General features: G+C 48.2%; 3 protein-coding genes across 4 annotated transcripts; 2 read left to right on the plus strand and 1 right to left on the minus strand.

The window, feature by feature from the left end:
- Positions 1-3,735: 3,735 nt before the first annotated feature.
- PV10_06014 lies at positions 3,736-5,542 on the plus strand (the record flags this gene model as incomplete). Of its 2 annotated transcripts, XM_016370759.1 has the most annotated exons (8): positions 3,736-4,239; positions 4,366-4,425; positions 4,477-4,519; positions 4,577-4,638; positions 4,724-4,814; positions 4,912-5,170; positions 5,248-5,327; positions 5,377-5,542. In XM_016370759.1, 8 exons carry the CDS (start codon positions 3,844-3,846, stop codon positions 5,499-5,501), a joined length of 1,116 nt encoding a protein of 371 aa, XP_016223052.1. In that variant the 3' UTR covers positions 5,502-5,542. The 2 variants fall into 2 exon arrangements, with proteins under 2 accessions (XP_016223052.1, XP_016223053.1); XM_016370760.1 differs by lacking the exon at positions 5,377-5,542 and having other exon boundaries at positions 3,844-4,239; positions 5,248-5,361.
- A 449-nt stretch (positions 5,543-5,991) lies between these two features.
- On the minus strand, positions 5,992-7,048 carry PV10_06015 (uncharacterized protein; the record flags this gene model as incomplete). The annotated part of the gene is made up of 4 exons (XM_016370761.1): positions 5,992-6,336; positions 6,392-6,631; positions 6,682-6,695; positions 7,012-7,048. The coding sequence occupies 4 exons, from the start codon at positions 7,046-7,048 to the stop codon at positions 5,992-5,994; spliced, it is 636 nt and encodes a 211-aa protein (XP_016223054.1).
- Positions 7,049-10,574: 3,526 nt separating this feature from the next.
- On the plus strand, positions 10,575-12,606 carry PV10_06016 (uncharacterized protein; the record flags this gene model as incomplete). The annotated part of the gene is made up of 7 exons (XM_016370762.1): positions 10,575-10,900; positions 10,948-11,157; positions 11,217-11,374; positions 11,428-11,746; positions 11,797-12,071; positions 12,121-12,328; positions 12,390-12,606. 7 exons carry the CDS (start codon positions 10,575-10,577, stop codon positions 12,604-12,606), a joined length of 1,713 nt encoding a protein of 570 aa, XP_016223055.1.
- Between the last annotated feature and the right edge of the window lie 4,812 nt (positions 12,607-17,418).

The raw sequence follows: 17,418 nt of genomic DNA on the forward strand, positions 1-17,418 counted from the left end.
AAAATTGCGGGTACTCGATGGCGCAAAATATGGTGCAAATGGCGCGAGTAGTACTACACAACTAGCGAAGCTTTTAGTCAGACCTGTCATTTGTTGAACGCCAACATCTTTCCCAGCCTCCTGTACACTGTAAAGCCTTACCTTTGGATATAGATAGATGGGCTTCCCCCTTAGCATTGAGGAAGCTCAAGCAACTCATTCACCTCAATCTTTCACATCACTCAGGTTCAGAGGTACTTGGTCGCTAGTAGTGCTAATTATCAAAGCGATGCGCATCTGGGAAAAGCATCACTTGCTGGTACTGTTGTCTTATGAGTAGTACTATCAGGTAACCCACCACAGTCTGTTTGTTGACCTCATCAATGTTCTGTTCCTCTTGTTTCAAGACAAGTGAGATCTCCGTAATTCTAACTGTACTACGACACTTCTTGGAATGGCCATTACCTGCATCGACGTCAAGTCAAGCCATGGGAAGCGATCGCCTCCTGATTGAGGACTCTCCCACTCATCTACCCATATCTACCGCCTTTCCATACCCGCGTTCTAGTAGGTTTGTCTATCACAATAAAGGCAACACATAATCCATCTAATAGTGGTACCTTGTGACTTCTGTAAGTTGCCCTCGTTGCAGCAGACGGCGGTTCAAAAGCCTGTACTGCACGTTCGCCAAGGTGGCCATGACAAGCGCCAGCGACAGGAGCGAGACCATTACGGTCCAACCTGTTCGATACAGTGGTCGGTCTTGTTGCTGGAAGATTTGGCTTCCGACAATTCCGGAGCAATTGGCCGCCATAATGAAAACAGCCATGGTGATAGACCTTTCCCCAGAAGTGCGGGCGTTCAGCGACATCCATGAGCCATTAACGGGATCTGTTGATACACACAAAAGTGTCAATAGCCAATCTTCATCAAAAGACCTCAGGATGCCCAGGAAGAGGACTTACGGAATAATGCGCCAAACCCTCCAGCGAGTGTTAGGACAGCGAATCTCGCACGGTTGTTCTTGGAATTTATTATCAGCCGGCACACGAGCTAAAGCACTTAAGTCAGCTGGAGCCGCGTTTTCATGGATATAGGGTATAGATTTGTGACAGTTTCGAGACACGTACGACGGTGAGCCACCACAGGAATGTTCCAAGTAAGACGAATGGGCCACGTTGACCCACTTTATCACTACCGCGCAATACATTCATCAGCATATCGTCCTCATGAAACCAAAAGCAAGGCTTCCTAGTAGCTCCGGCAGAAACTCACGCAGAATACCCCCATAGCAAGTTCATGAAGAGTGCGATCCATTGACCAATGGAAGTCAGCGCGTTGGATTGGAGTCTTTCATAGCCAAAGCTGTTCACCAGTGATGGAGCGTACGACCACAATGTCGAAACCGGTGCCAGTCCACAAGTGGTGAGGAGGACGTGCGGGATCAATCTCCAGTTCGTGAGCTATGATGTTAATCAGGTCAGTAAATCACTCTTCCTGTGACCAAGCCTTTGGGGTGACTTTATGGTAGAGAGTTTAACTCACAACATTCTTGATCTCCGCCCACGTAATGCTGCTGCGGGTTTCGGCTTTTGAGGGATCATCTAGGAGGACTCTCTGTGTAATGATATGCGTTTCGCGCTCGCTGAAATGTCGGAATCCAAGCAGGCAGATTGAGTTGGTCGTGCTTCGTGGGAACACCAGCGTAAAAACAATCCCAACCAGGATAGTGAGCAAACCCTCGAGCTGTGGCGGACAGGTGTCAGCGAGACTGGAAGGGAGACGGTTGATTTTCTGCTTGACATACCAGGAACAACCACTGCCAACCAGCAAGACCGGCGATCCCTCTCATGTGTAATCTTGAAGAGAATCCTCACGTCAGCTCCAGTAAAAGAGAAAGGAAGTGGGATTATAAACGGGATGAAGCCATGCTAGACTTACATTCCGTATGCAATCAAACTGCTTACTGCCTGGGCAACCATGTTTCCGAGGAAGAAGAACGCAAACCGCTTGCTTGTCTCATCTCGCTTATAGTATCTTGTAATGGTGAATAGGCCCGCGGGGATAAATCCAGATTCACACAAACTATACGGCAAAAGTCAGATGCTGTTGGTGTTGTATCTGATCACATTCAATTTATCACTGACCCGAGCAGAAGTCTTGTGGCCAAGAAAGCTCCCAGACCTTTTTGAAATGCTTGGAATGTAGCAACAAAGCCCCTGTAGGGTTGAAGTAGTCAGCGCCCGCTGCTACATAAGCTAAGATGGGTCTGATATTTTGCTTCACTCACCATGCGAGGATTTGACCGCTAATCCAGATAGAGGGACCGATCCGATAAAGAATATAGTTGCTTGGAATCTGTTGACGCATATCCGGGTAAGTCTTCACTGCACCATAATAAAAGCTGATCGAATTTGCCTTCTGGGAAGGTACGTACTTCGAGTAAAACAATACCGACGGACAAGAGCTGCTGGCCAACGTTGAACTGGTTCTGGGTGATGCCCACGTCTTGGAAGAAGAAATCCGTTAGGGCGTTGCCGCTATTCAACCAAGACATCAGTACTTCTCGATCTCCTCATTTTAATCACACCAGACACTTACATATTTCCTCTGTCTAGCTGCAGCACAAAGAAGCCCGCGATGAGCAACGGCATTACAAGGAGATCGAGCCTATTTTATCATCATAATCAGATCCGTTTGCATTGTTTGGCAAGGCTAGTCTTCAGAAGACCACCAAAAATGGGAGGTAGGATTAATGTATCTTGAAAACGAACCTTCGGACCAATCGGTGCTCCTCTTCTTGCGTCCAGTCCGCCAACGGGGTCGAGAGTGACTCTTCGCTAGGAGTAAGGGGAGCATCCTTTTCGACCACATCCGTCTCAGAGAGCTCAGCTGGCTTTGTCTTGAACGCAGCCATCTTAGATGTGCAGCGACAAAGAGTAATTCAACGCAGATAGAACTCCTGGCTCGCGATATTGAAATTCGTAAGGACAATTGTGCTTCGACCCGGCCTCAGTTGGATCGACTTTATAGAAACGTTGGCGGTCCCAATTTGGGCCCTTAGAACCCAAACCCAAGAGCGATAAGGGGAGCCTTTCGCCATTCTTTTCTTCAAATTTGCCTCCGCTATGAGGCTTATATGGAGACGTGAGTTCTACTAGGGTCAATTTCGGGTCCGCGTGTTATATGCGTGAGTCTGGTTGAGGTTGATGCAATAGGTGTGAAGATGGCGCAACTTCTCTGACTAGCAAGTGCGCCAATCATGTTTACGGTAAATGTTTCTGCTTAGTGTTAGTGTCAGCTCCCGTCACGTAGGACTACGGAGTAGATAGTCAAAGCAGGACCAGTCTCTCTGTCTTTGATCTTGGCAGTCTAGAGTATCGCATCTCCCCGATGGCATCATCTTATCTCTTTTCCTCGTCATCTGAAAATTTCACAGCAAGTCGTGGGTCGCCACCAGAGTCAGACTATGTCTAGGACCCTTCAGCGACGGTACAGACCACGCATACGGGACGAAATTATGGACCACGTTAGTCGAAGCGAAAGGCTAGGAACTGGCTAACGCATCTATACCACTAGTGAGTCTAAGATAGCGATCTTCCGCTTTGCCAGGAGACGCGGCATTTTCGAAAAGCTAAAATCCAGACCCGGAGATGGAGACCTCGCGTATGATACACGTGGATATTCTGGCTTGGCCGAATAAAGAGCTCCCTCCGCCTGTCCTCCGCCTGTCCTTAAGGGTGAGCTTTAGTATATCTGAGCCCGGTCCGACCAGAGCATGGTGCGACTTGTGACTTTCTGCCTTCCTTGCACCAGTCCCTTTTTAACTAGTATCTCCATTACAGGGCAGAAAGACATTCCACGATGGCACACCTGGAATCTCGAAAGCATATTTCCCCGGACTCAGGCTTCCCAATTACCATCCACCCAGCGTTTAATCCCAAGATCACCAGTTATGTGACTCCTGATGCTCCAAGAGAACAGATCCACCCAGAGAAAGATCGTGCATCGTTCGCAGACCCGGAGAAAAAGGCTCTATTCTCGGTGACCGACATAAAGCGCGTCAATCTGACTGAGTCGATCGGGACACTCTTGGAGAATGTACAATTGTCCCAACTGAATGAGAAGCAACTTGATGAACTAGCCCTACTCGTCACCGAGAGGGGTGTGGTCTTCTTTCGCGATCAGGACCTCGATACTCAAGGTCAAGTGAAGCTGTTCGAACACTATGGTGTACTGGACAAGCATCCTGCTCAAAAGGTGGGTGACTTTTCGGCGCTTCTGAAAGGGTGCTTCTATACTAACTTCTCTTCTTCACTGATAGGATCAAAAGGTACTGGATAATGAACTGTCGTATACGAAATGAATGTTCTGACATAAACTCAGCATGTTGTTATCAGAGGGAGCACCGAGGACCACCGAGAAATATTGAACTACACACCCTGGGTATGGGGTCTAGATAATGGTCTGGGAGATGTGTACTGACCGTCATTATAGCCTTCTGGTGAATTCCACGCGGACACCTCGTTCGAGATCAACCGTATGCAACTCCCTGTGCTTCGGAAGCTTTCGAAACGAAACACTAACCAGTTCAAAGCTCCGTCATATTCGCTACTCCGCATGGAGGAGCATCCTGAAGTTGGAGGAGACACGGCTTGGGTCAGTATTGGTGGTAACTTTGATTACTCGCGTGTTCAAAGTTCGACCCGAGTAAAGGGCTGACGGGATCATTGTCATGCCGTAGGTATCTCAATATGGTATTTACGATGCCTTGAGTAAAGCGATGAGAAACTTCCTGGAAGGTCTGCATGCGGTGCACACTTCGAGATACCAATGTGGGTGACACTGTACCTTCTCAACCTTGTCACCGCTAGTTGTCTAGCTGAGAGACGACTCTCATCGACAGCATTTTTGCTAACGTCTCATGAACAGACGAAACTATTCTCGACCTCTGGGGAGTCGGACCTAATCGACCGCCGATCGATACGCATCATCCTGCTGTCCGAACGCATCCAGTTACCGGACTGAAGGCCTTGAACGTCAACCAAGGCTTTGTCACAGGCTTCGCCGAACTCAAGAAGAAGGAATCGGACAAACTCCTCGAATTCATCGACTTGCACATCCACTCCGCCGATGACCACTATGTCCGGTGGAAGTGGGCAGTGGGAAGTGTCGCCATGTGGGACAACAGGTAAGAGATTCAATTCTCTTCTCAGACAGAGACGAAAGGAGGGATTAAACCGGCTGACAATGAGACCTCTCATCTAGATGTACTTTGCATCGTGTGATCCCCGGAAACTATGACGCACCGCGCAGGGGTATTCGAACAACAGTTTTTGGCGAAAAGCGTACGCACCCCTCGTGGTTGTCCTGACAGTTTTTCTGACATAGCTGTAGCATACTTCGACCCCGCAAGCGAAAGCCGGGCAGAGCGTGAGGAACGACTGAAGCGAGAAACTGCAGAAAAGCCCCTGCCAAACGGAAACGTGAAGGAAGATTCAGTAGTTAACACCCCCGCGTAATAGCATCACTAGGGTGAACTTGTTGTGAGAGTCAGTAGCGGTACTCTTTTATGAAGAAATGACTTGAGTCAGGAGAACCCGGGTTTTCACGAGTTTCTTGAAGTGAGACATCTATGCCATGTGTGATACATTGGACGCCCAGGGACTACTTTAGAGTGTCTAAGAGAGATTTAACGAGATCTCGACCATGATGAAGAGTGCATGCTTATTGAATGAAATCAGGAGGCCAACTTGAACTGCCAACACGGGATCCTGACTGTATCAGCGTGATCTCTTTGTTAGTATGGAAAGTACTGTCTGTATCCTGTGCTTAGATTCATACCCTAATCAGCGACGTCCGGTTTGGCGCGTGGCGCCTTCAGAAGGTGAGGGACAGCTGCCACGCTCACCGCGCATGGGCGCGCCGAAACCGAAGGCGGATTTCCCTGGACTGACTTTACACAAACTGTATGCCTCAGAGAATTCATCCTGCTTTTCCTTGATGCAGAGTCTACTTTCGTACAGCCTGCTCTTCTCCAGGCAACAGCAGCCTCTTCAGTCCGCCCGTCATGACCCATTTGGATCCTTCATTGCTAAATGCATGTCCATCTCGGTAAAAGATCTCTTCCCCACTGCATTCTGCTACTTGACCAGTAATACTAGGATCATCGATAAACCGCTCGATTGCCTTGACAATTGTTGCAGCTGGTGTGATATATTCCTTGGGAACCCTTTTAGCTAGGTCCGGATTCACCAATCCTGTCACGACCAAAGCAGGACAAATGGCATTGACGGAAATGTTAGTGTCGCCTCTCTGTTGAAGCCTGTAGGCGAGCGACCTTGTCAGCCCGATCACCTGTACACATACATGCAAATTAGCTTCTTCACTCTAGGTGCTGTTGTATACTTACCCCATGCTTCGCTGCGGCATAAACTGAGACACCAGGAGCTGAGTAGATTCCAGCAATGCTACTGGTCATGACCAGCTTTCCTCCTTGAGTGGTGTTTTTGCGGAAGAAGTGAAGGGCCAGATAGCTTGCATAGATCACCCCTAACAGGCAGACATCGACAACAAACGTGTCAGGTCGAGGCGGAGCCCCGTTCTCCAGTTCTTCTGCTGGCTCAATGAGATCAGTCCGGTCCGAGACGCCCTAGGAGCGTCAGCCACATGAAGGTAAGCAAGTCGAACCCTATCTCATACCGCATTTGCATATACTAAACGAATTAATTAGTAAATCTCCAGTAAACTGAGAGTCCCCTGCTTGCCTAAATCAGCTCGCCTCCATTTTGCCCAAATTTTGCTAAATGCATTTGCCTGGTCGTCGTACTTTGTAACATCGACTTCAATAAATATAGTTTGAGCGCCCAGCTCCTTTACTACCTGTTCTCCAGCTACCCGGTCTTTGTCTAGCACGCCGACATTCCAACCTCGCTCAACTAGCGACTTCACAAGCGCAAGGCCCATGCCCGAGGCTACCACTCATCAGTTCTGTATCGCTGCTTATTGAAATGAAGAAGGACATGATCATACCTCCTCCAGTAACAATCGCGACTTGAGGCATCTGCATAGTGACAACGAGTCTAATTCAATGATAGTAGACACAACTTGTTCGCCTTTTTTAGTTTAAGATAATGCTATCCATTAGATTTGGTGGAATAAGAATGTCCTATGAAGGGCATCCTATACTGTTCCAATCACAAATAATGTGTCAAGCCTCTGGGGAAATCGCGTGGCCGCCAAAAAGTCCCCACTGGAGTCCATCCCCTCTGAGATCCCCGATTATGCAACCCCAGGTTTGATCGCAGCATGCTTGGAGTCATGGTGACAAATTAGGGCCTCATCATTGTACCGAGGGTAAATGTGAGCGGAAATCGGAATGGTCGGAATCGCTGGCGGAAGACCCACAGGATATCCGAGACCCCGTACCAGCCAACAAAGCGAGGTTCTTTCGTCAAGGCAAAATCGGTCTGTGCTGGATAGACCCCACTATTCACCTGGTTTGGAAGGAAAGCAGGCAATGATTGAAAACAGAAAGCTATCAGTCTCTAGCGAACACAGATTCATGATAGTAATCAAGGACTTCTCATAACTTCACACAACGTGCTCCTTGGAAGTCAGCCCACCACGAAATCGAATTGTGTTCTTGATATGGCGTCCCAAGTCCAATTCTCTATAACTCCCACAATCACGGCCCTTTGTGCCGTTGGAACTGGTCTAGTATGTTCAGCAGATGTTGAGAAAGGCAAACAGGCTAACATGTAGAAGTTCTGGCATCGGGTGTACAATCGCCGTGAACCATCCATCCGGTGCGCCTTCTCATATTTTGAACCAATAAAAACAAGGAGACTGATCTTAACAGGGCTTTCTGTAACCATTTTGCACTTACTGCAACAGTGTTTGCAGTCGTTGTAACTTTGAATTCATCAGGGATCCGACAGGCCGTCATTGCAGCAGCAATCTTTCCTTTCATTGAGTTGGCGACACTCGGGTATGTTTGATCTCAACCCAGGCTGGCCATTAAATGATGTTCTGACCTCGATGACAGACTTAGCATCACGTTGTATAGACTTTTCTTCCATCCGTTGAGACAGTTCCCTGGACCATGGACTGCAAAACTGACTAAGTGGACCGGGGCGTATTGGGCATCCACAGGGCGGCTCCACGAGATTATCCCTGCTCTACACGAAAAGGTTTGTCAGGACCATATCATCAGATGTTGAATCCTAACAAAGTCGGCAGTATGGAGATATAGTTCGCATCGGACCCAACGAGCTGTCCTTTGGCACTGCTTCTTCCATCAAGCACATTCACGGACCCCTGGGTTCGCGACTTATCAAAGGCCCTTACCATGATGGCTCCGTCTACGGCTCACCAGGGGTAGCGATGCCAAATACTCGCGACTGGCAGGATCATAAAATTCGACGACGGATGTGGGATCACGGTTTCACTAAAGGCCAGCTCATGACTTATGAACCGCGAGTTCTCGCTCTGTTGGATGTGCTCTGTAATCGGTTGGAAGAACTAGACGGTAAGAGCCACAGGCACCCGGAAAGGTGATGACATGACAAGCAAACTAAAATTTTTTTCTAGGCCAGACTACGGATTTCGGTGCGTGGCTCGATTACTTCACTTTTGATGTCATGGGCGACCTGGGCTTTAGCAAGTCTTTCGGACTGCTGTACGATGGTAAGTGCTCCAACCCTGGAAATGGCGATATGTTTTTGACATAACTTTAGACGGTCCTCGATATTACTCGAAAGCCATCAGAAGTGGACTTCGACTGCGAAACATTATCTCGAATGTGCCATGGATGTCCCCGGCAGCATATCTCATCCCTATGGACCCAACTTTCAAATCTCTAGCAGGGAAGTTCAAAGCCCTCTCCAAAGCATCTTTCACGGAGCGAAGAGCTAAGAACACCGAACCTGATGACATTTTTACGCACATTCTGAGTGGCAACAAGGATGGCCAGTAAGGATGAAATAATCCCATCCACAATTAAGTTCTGACAACAGGGCTTTAGGAAGACCAAGGAAGGCGACGTCGAGGCTGATGCTCCTATCCTGATCATTGCAGGAAGTGATACGAGCTCAATTACTTCTACGTACGCAGCCACATTTCCCTTTTGAATCTACATTGACTTGTACAGGATAATGTTTTACTTTATTACCAAGGATAAATCAGTCTATGCGAAGCTGAAAGCCGAGGTTGATAAAGCATTAACTGGAAAGGAGCTATCTTCGCAGAATCTCAGTCAGTCAAACTTTACCGAGAGCTGAATTGTCTCCAATACGAACAAACTAACATCGTGCAGTGCCTGACACATGCCCCATCCTGAATGGAGCAATTTATGAGGCATTGCGAATCTGGCCTCCAGGTCCGAATCATAACCAGCGCCGGGCCCCTAACAGTTCTGGGCATGAAGTGGACGGGATACCTATTCCTCCTGAGACACAGGTATGGAGGATCGTGCCATGATTTGTATTTTACTGACCAAAGTCGTAGTTTGCTACTCATATCCTCACCGTGCAGCGAAGCAGCGAGAATTTCACGAATCCTCTAGATTTTGTTCCTGAACGATGGAGTGACTCCCTTCGTGATCCTACATGGAAGCACGATGCCCGAGCGTGGATACCATTCCAGACCGGTGCCTATGCCTGTGCAGGGAAACAACTGGCCTTGAATGAATTGAGGGTTTTGCTTGCAGGGGTCGTGCGAAAATTTGACATCATAATGCCAGATGATTTCGATCACACTGCGTTCGAGACAAGTATCAAAAGTTTCCAGTCCTTGATTATGGGGCCCCTGCCTCTCGTCATCAAGAAGAGGTCCGATGTGAAGGCGAATGAAATGACAACGGCAGGAGGTCAGTGACGTAGCAAGTAGCTTATGTATACACTTCACCCTTGACTCTTCTGATGGGATATGGATTGAAAAGTCGCGGCAGAACGGCAAGCTACGAATCCAGTTCTATAGCATACTCAATAGGAGCAATCCAATTGGGGCTGTATCGAAAACCCTGTAAGAACTACACGCGATGGCCCGTGCAACTTTGGTGTTCTGTGACTTAGAGTACCCTCACTGCCCCTGGGCCTTCTGGTTTCAGAGACATGTCAGTGTTCAATCTTTTTATCCACATGACTCCAGCCACTTCGCCTCGAGACATCGAGGAAAGTGAGCTCTGACTAACTTAGCAACGTAGGAACCCTGCGTCTGGAGGCCCGGCAATTAGGGCAGATCTCTGCAAAGGAGAGCTTCGGAACAGACATGACATTCCGATAGCCAATGGTTGCCGACAGAGAGGGTGGATGGCACGATCCTTGTCCGTATGAAAGTGCCGTATGAGGGGGATCGTCGAGGGCGTCTTGGACATGCGGAGGCCCGAGGCCACGATGACTTCCAGGGTCCATATCCCAGTATATTCCACCCCTCATGACAGAATCCAAGAAACCGAGGCCTGGTTGAGCTCGATCTATGCGACACACGGGCACGCTTAATTTGATACCATCATATCGCCAATAAGCGTACGAGCAACCAAATTACTGGATCACGAAAGTCGAAACGAGTGTCAGTTGAAGGCATCCGTTCTCAACATGAATGGCTCCATGGTCAACGATATGCCTGGCCCTGGTCACTTAGGTGTAGCACCACGAAATAACGGTACATCGTATGTCGTTTCACAGGATTACATTCACAAAAGGCGTCCGCTACGTATAGTGTGTATAGGCGCAGGCATCGCTGGGATCGCCGCGGCATACAAATATCAGAAGCGTCTAAAAGATGTCGAACTGGCCATATACGAAAAGAACCATGATGTTGGAGGTACCTGGTTAGAAAATCGGTACCCGGGGTGCGCGTGCGATATTCCTGCTCATGGATATACGTATTCCTGGGAGGGAAATCCTGAATGGTCACGATTGTCAGCATGCCCAGTCCTCCTCTTGCCATCACACTGATGACCTTCAGCTACGCCGAAGCCCCAGAGATTCACGCATACTTCAAAGGATGCGCCATCAGATGGGATTGCATGAAGTACATCAAACTGGGCCATCGAGTAGTTCAAGCACAATGGATGGAAGACCTGCACAAATGGAACTTGAAAATTGAGAATGGCGAAACGAATCAGATCATTACAGACCAATGCGACATCCTCTTAAGCGCAACTGGGGTTCTCAAGTAAGTGCAAATTGCCAATTCCGAGCGCATAACAGATAAGGCTTACACGATCCTTCAAGCAATTGGAAGTGGCCATCCATAGAGGGTCTTTCTCTTTTTGAGGGTAAAACGCTTCATTCTGCGAGGTGGGACGACTCGTACGATTTTACAGACAAGGTTATTGCTGTAATTGGTGCAGGATCTTCCGCAATTCAGATTGTTCCCTCATTACTACCGAGTATGCACTAATCGTTCAAGACGTTCTGCTTTACTAACCGGCGTAATCCACAGAGGTCCGCAAAATGATCAACTTCATTCGTTCACCCACCTGGATCACGCCGGAATTCAGCCAAGTGCTGGCATCGGAGGGGCGTGACACCAAGTTCACCCCTGAGCAGATTCAACGGTTCAAAGACGACAAGAAATATTTCCTAGAGTATCGAAAAATGGTACAGAACACAGGCAGCTCAAACTTTGGCACTTTCTACAAAGGATCACCCCGCCAGGAGGCCGCCGTCAAGAACTTTGCTGAAATGATGAAGAAGAGGCTTGGTGGAGCCGACGAGGTGGCTGCTCGCCTGATCCCAAACTTTCCCGTTGGCTGTCGAAGGTATTTGGGAATGGATCCCTGCAAATCTGACCAGTGACTTACAACGGTAGGTACACCCCGGGAACGGGGTATCTCGAAGCCTTGGTATCTAGCAAATCGACGGTGGTTGTCGAAGAGATCGCTCGCGTTGATTCTGAAGGGCTCGTCACAATTGATGGGCAGCATCACCCAGTCGATGCAATTATCTGTGCCACGGGCTTCGACACATCTTTCAAGCCTGCCTTCCCTGTCGTTGGCCGCAATGGGAGAAATCTTGCAGAATACTGGAATGAAGAGCCTCTGCACTACCTTTCAATCGCAGCACCTGGGTTCCCTAATTATTTCAGTAAGAGTCTTACTTTATCATCAACTTGTTCTTTCAACTGACGAGACAGTCATCGGCGGCCCCAACAGTCCCATTGCGAATGGTTCTCTGATATCTGGGCTCGAAGTCGAGATCGATTATGCCTACTCATGTGCTGAGAAGATGCAGACCGAGAACATTGCCTCTATAGATGTCAAAGAGGAGGCTATGAGAGATTTTCTTCAACATCGCGATGAGGCAATGAAAGCCTTTGTATGGAGCGGTAATTGCCGAAGTTGGTACGTTTCTCTCTTCTCCCCACTGCGCTGGTTCAGCATGCTTAGAAAACTGTTGCAATAGGTACAAAAATGGAAAGATTGATGGACCTGTCATTGGTCCCTGGGTAGGATCATCATGGCACTTCAACGAAGCCCTTGAAAGGCCTCGGTTTGAGGATTACGACATCGAGTACTTTCGAAAGAATCGTTTTGCATACCTGGGTTACGGACGCACGTTGAGAGAAGAACTTGGCGAAAGCACAGCGGAGCACTTGACGGAAGAAGATGTTTCATACTAGCATAGGCGACGCAGGCTTCTGAAGTTCGTCTTCTGCATCAATTGGAAGCGCCAGGATGCTGGCACAAATCCGTAGATCTAAGGCTATATTTGTATCTAGGTGGCGTTTGACTGGTGGACTTTAGGATTTGCTTTCCGAACAATATGCATTGTAGTAAGTAGTATGCCGAGGCCGAGGCAAGTGTGGAAGCCAATGAGATCTTCTCGACTCCTGGAGCCTTTAGCTGGGCGGGTACAAAACCCATTCAAGACTCCAAAGACGCAGTTTGACTCTTAGGCACGGGCTGCTGGACTGCTGGCAAATTTGGGCGCAAGTGAATACATTGGAAATGGACTGCCTGAATGGAACAGCCCTGGTCACGGGAGGAGGTCAGCTTTTCCTTCCTAAAGAATCGAGACTGACAGACTAACTCTACAGGATCTGGCATTGGCCAAAGTATAGCGGTTGCTTGCGCGAAATGTGGTTGTACAGCAGTTGCAATTGCTGACATCAATCGTGAATCACTTCAGGAGACTGAGCGTCAACTTCGAGCCACCTCACCTACGGTCCAGGTCCTGTCACTTGTTGTTGATGTGCGCAGTCCAGAATCCGTGAAGGATATGGTAAATGCGACCGTACAGGCTTTTGATAGGCTAGACTATGGTGAGAACTACTTTAACCCTTCCTTTTGGTTCTCGATGAGGCTCTGAGCTAATTTTCCATTCCTAGCCTTCAATTCTGCAGGAGTGAGAAGTCGCCGAAATGAATTGTGAAAGAGACTACTAATCTTTGTTCAAGATATCAGTGACAGCGCGTGTGACAGCCGCTGAATATCCGATGAAAGAATATGATAGTATTCAGGCGATCAATACTCGTGGTCTCCTTCTCTGCACCCAAGCAGAAATTGAAGCTATGCTCAAGCAAGCACCTATGGTATCAATCCAATCGCACAACCCCCTGAGGGCCCAAAGAGGAAGCATCGTGAACATTGCATCGATTTGCGGATCTCAGGTCATTCCGAATATGGTTCCATATACAACATCCAAGCATGCTGTGATTGGCATAACTAAAGCTGCTGCGATAGATCATGCTTCTCAGCGCATTCGGATCAACGCTGTCTGCCCAGGACTAGTGGAAACCCCGATGATCGCAATCCGCCGGAAACAGATACAAGAGCGGGAGAATACAACGGCTTCCAAACCCTCGGACCGGTTCAGCCCTGCAGACGTGTACAACACTCCGCTGGAAAGGTTGGCTTTGGCGGATGAGATCGCAGACTCGGCTGTGTTCCTCGCTAGCACGCTCTCCAGTCACATCACTGCAAGCTGCGTGACAGTGGACGGCGGAAGGTCGGCTTGCTATTGATAGTACACATAACGATAGTTCGATATGCCTATAGCCGATATCCCGAGCTCCTGTGCATATGACTCCTCGTCCTATTGGTAGCCAGATCCATCTCAGGTTGCAACTAGCTCCCTCATTAGTTCGGAAATATGCCAAGATATTCCGATGACCTAATCCTATGTGGTGGGTATGGTGGGGCCGAAAGAGGAACCGATGGGAACAAGTAGCAAATGTCCACCAATCCGATTCCGCCAGTTGCAATTTTGGGAATCTGGAGAACATCCGCTCGCTGCCCCCACCACGCACGAGGAGGAGCACCCCAGAAAATTTCCCCAGATATCTATATTATAAACTTCTATTGTATCCGCTCCCCAGATGGTTCGTAGCTTTTACTCGAAAACAAGACAACTCATCTTCGACTTGAACCCACAGCCAGCATGTCTGAGAAATCAGATAGACGTGAAATTGAGAAGGTAGCTCACATGCATCAGACTCCAGAAACTGCCGACTCCGAGAACAGCATGTTGCAAGAGCCTGATAAAGATAAGTTCGACGACTTGGATCTTAACAATTCCCTCGCGACGCAACCAGATGACTATATCGGCGAGGCACAATGGTCGCTCCGAAAGTTCCTTGCTGCCGTGTCCTTAGCTGGGCTTTTCGTTGGCGGATCCATCCCGACTCTGCTTATCGGAGCTTCAATGCAATACATCGGCGCTGACCTTCAGGTCACTTATTCGTCCTGGTTAATCACGGCAAACACTCTCGCCATTGCGGTATCGAGTCCTTATGTTGGGTACCTTACTGACTTGATTGGTAATATCGTCACTTCCGGCACCTCGTGTTACGTGCTAATAAACCAACAGGCCCACGTTATATCATTCTCTTTGGAGGTTTTGCCCTCATGGTTGGCACGGCCGTTGTCGGGTCTGCGCAAAACTTTGGTGCTGCTGTAGCAGGAATGACAGTGGCTGGTATCGGGTGTGGCATCTGCGAAGTGAACTCCATCTCTGGGTTAGTGAGCATGAATCTTTGACTCGAATCTAGCTGACATCTGTCTCAGCATCGCAGAATTAGCCCCAGTTCGTTTGCGAGGACTTTACCTAGGACTAGTCACGTTTTGCATGATTTTCTTCAATCCCTACACATTCTATACCCAACTCCTCTGCAGAGAGGCCACTTGGAGATGGGTCGCCTGGCTTATTCTGTGAGTAAACGCGTTTGAAGTGCTCCTTGCTTACTATGAGTGCTAATCGAGGCTTCAGAATCTGGGTTGCAATCTCTTGGGTCCTCTGCGTATTCTTCTACTTCCCTGATTCCAGAAAGCACAGAATTAAAGGGCTTAGCAAGATGCAAATCATCCGTCGCATGGACTGGATTGGAGGTGCTACCTCAATTCTGGGCTTGACGCTCATGTAAGTTCATGTACCTTTGATAGGAAATCTGATACTAACTCGCCCAGTCTTGTCGCCTTGCAAGATGGTGGATACCGACATCCATGGGCTAGTGCGGCTGTACTTGCCCCCTTGTTGATTGGTATTGCCGTCTTCGCTGTGTTCGTGGCCTGGGAAGGGTGGTATGCACCTCATCCTATGATTCCACGGGTGCTCCTTCGCGAGAAAGGCGTTCTTATCCCGTTGTCAGTTGCATTTGGTGCCGGTATGACGTCCACTTCCAGCGCAAACATTTCAGCAGCTGAACATTACCCACTTAGGTATTACTTATTATGCACTGCTTGGGTTCAAGCCTCTTTTGTTCCAGAGACTCTATTATACAGAACCTCCTCTCCAGATTGGTGCCTTGAACTATGGTTTCTCTGCTGGTCTGCTTTTCGGATCCGCTGGTGTCAACACATTGCTCAGTTATACTCGAGGCAATGTTCGTGCACCAATCTTGTTCTGCTGTCTCATGATGAGTAAGTCAGATTCCTCCACAATCAAATGCATTCTAGGCAACCATAGCGGCACTTTGCTCAATTCATGCTAACTATTATTGTTCCTCAGCTTCATTCACAGGAGCACTTATGCAAAGCACTCCAGAGAACCCAACGTACACAGCAATTATCGCTGCTTTCTGTGCCTTTGGCATTGGTGGTGTTCTAGTTCCTTCTGCGGTTAGTACAATATCGTGTTTACTTTGGCCCCCTTCTAGACAAAGAACTTCGACGCTGATCACTTGAACAGACCGTCGCTCTGACTTGTTGCCCCGATTCCCTCGTTGGAACTGTATCTGGTCTTGCTATGTCCGTGAGGACTCTCGGTGGCGCGATTGGGACAACGGTCTATTCTGCTGTGTACCAAAATAAGCTGGGTGTCATTCTTCCAGAACAAACGGGAAAATATGCAGTCGAAGCCGGCCTTCCCGCATCATCTTTACCAGCATTCCTTGCAGAGTTCCTCAAACCCGGTCATGGCAATGCCTCTGGCATTTCTGGAGTGACCCCGGAAGTGATGTCAAACGCAGCTCTAGGTCAAGCATGGGGTTACTCTCGTTCATTCAGATATGTCTGGATTACAAGCGTTGCCTTTGGTGTTGTCGCCTGTGTGATGTGCCTGTTCATTCCAAATACTGCCAAGTACATGACCAACCGAATCGCTGTTGTAAGTTCAATCCATGATCACGAGTTTCGACGGTTGCTGACTCTCTACCTATAGGATGTCACCAGTAACAAGCGCCAGGCCGCAGAAGAAGAAGAGACGAAAGGACTCTAGAGGGAATTTCTAGGCAAGGCATTGTCTCACCTGAAATACATGTAGTAATCACTATCGCACAAGGAAGACTTCAGGCTACAGCCAGAAGAAGACCCAGGGGCTGCAGCTATAGTAGCCAATTCGTAGCAATTGCTTAAGAATGGATTCGCACTTTGCATTTTCAAGTCTAATTTGGAGGTCACGAGTCTCCTTTCGTAAAGAAGTCACCTGCTTCAAGCCTAAACTTGCAAAAGCATATTCTTAACTGTGACAAGTTAGTTGAGATGAAGTCACTCTTGGTCAATTGAGTGAACTTGATGGTGACACCGGGGCGACTGAATAAATGTTGATCTTCAGTTGAACTTTCTGGAACTCATCATTGACATCCCTTTATTGAGCATTTGAGTAGTACTGCCTACGGACGAGCTTTAGATCGTACAATCAGGTACTCTGATTTCGCACAGGGTTGTTCATTTGCAACTAGATACCTACACTCTCGCCTTCGTATCAAAACTAGTCAATGTCCCAAGGGACATCACTATTTCTAATGAATGGTGTTAGTTTTTCTACAGTTCCAATAACGTCCGCCTCAGTCAAGCCGTTGCCCAAGAATGCCCATGTGTCGTCTTCATTCTTGTATCTTATCTCGTAATGCTCGAAGCGTGGAGTTCGCAGAGTTTTAAGAAGATGGAGCAAGGAGCCACCCCAAATATAGACGCGGCCATCCTTCTTGTTTTTCTTGTACCAACTGAATTTCACATTAGCTTGAGATTATCCAACGATTAGAGTGGGATTATTT

This window comes from Exophiala mesophila (assembly GCF_000836275.1).
Source record: "Exophiala mesophila strain CBS 40295 unplaced genomic scaffold supercont1.4, whole genome shotgun sequence".
Lineage (NCBI taxonomy): Eukaryota > Fungi > Ascomycota > Eurotiomycetes > Chaetothyriales > Herpotrichiellaceae > Exophiala > Exophiala mesophila.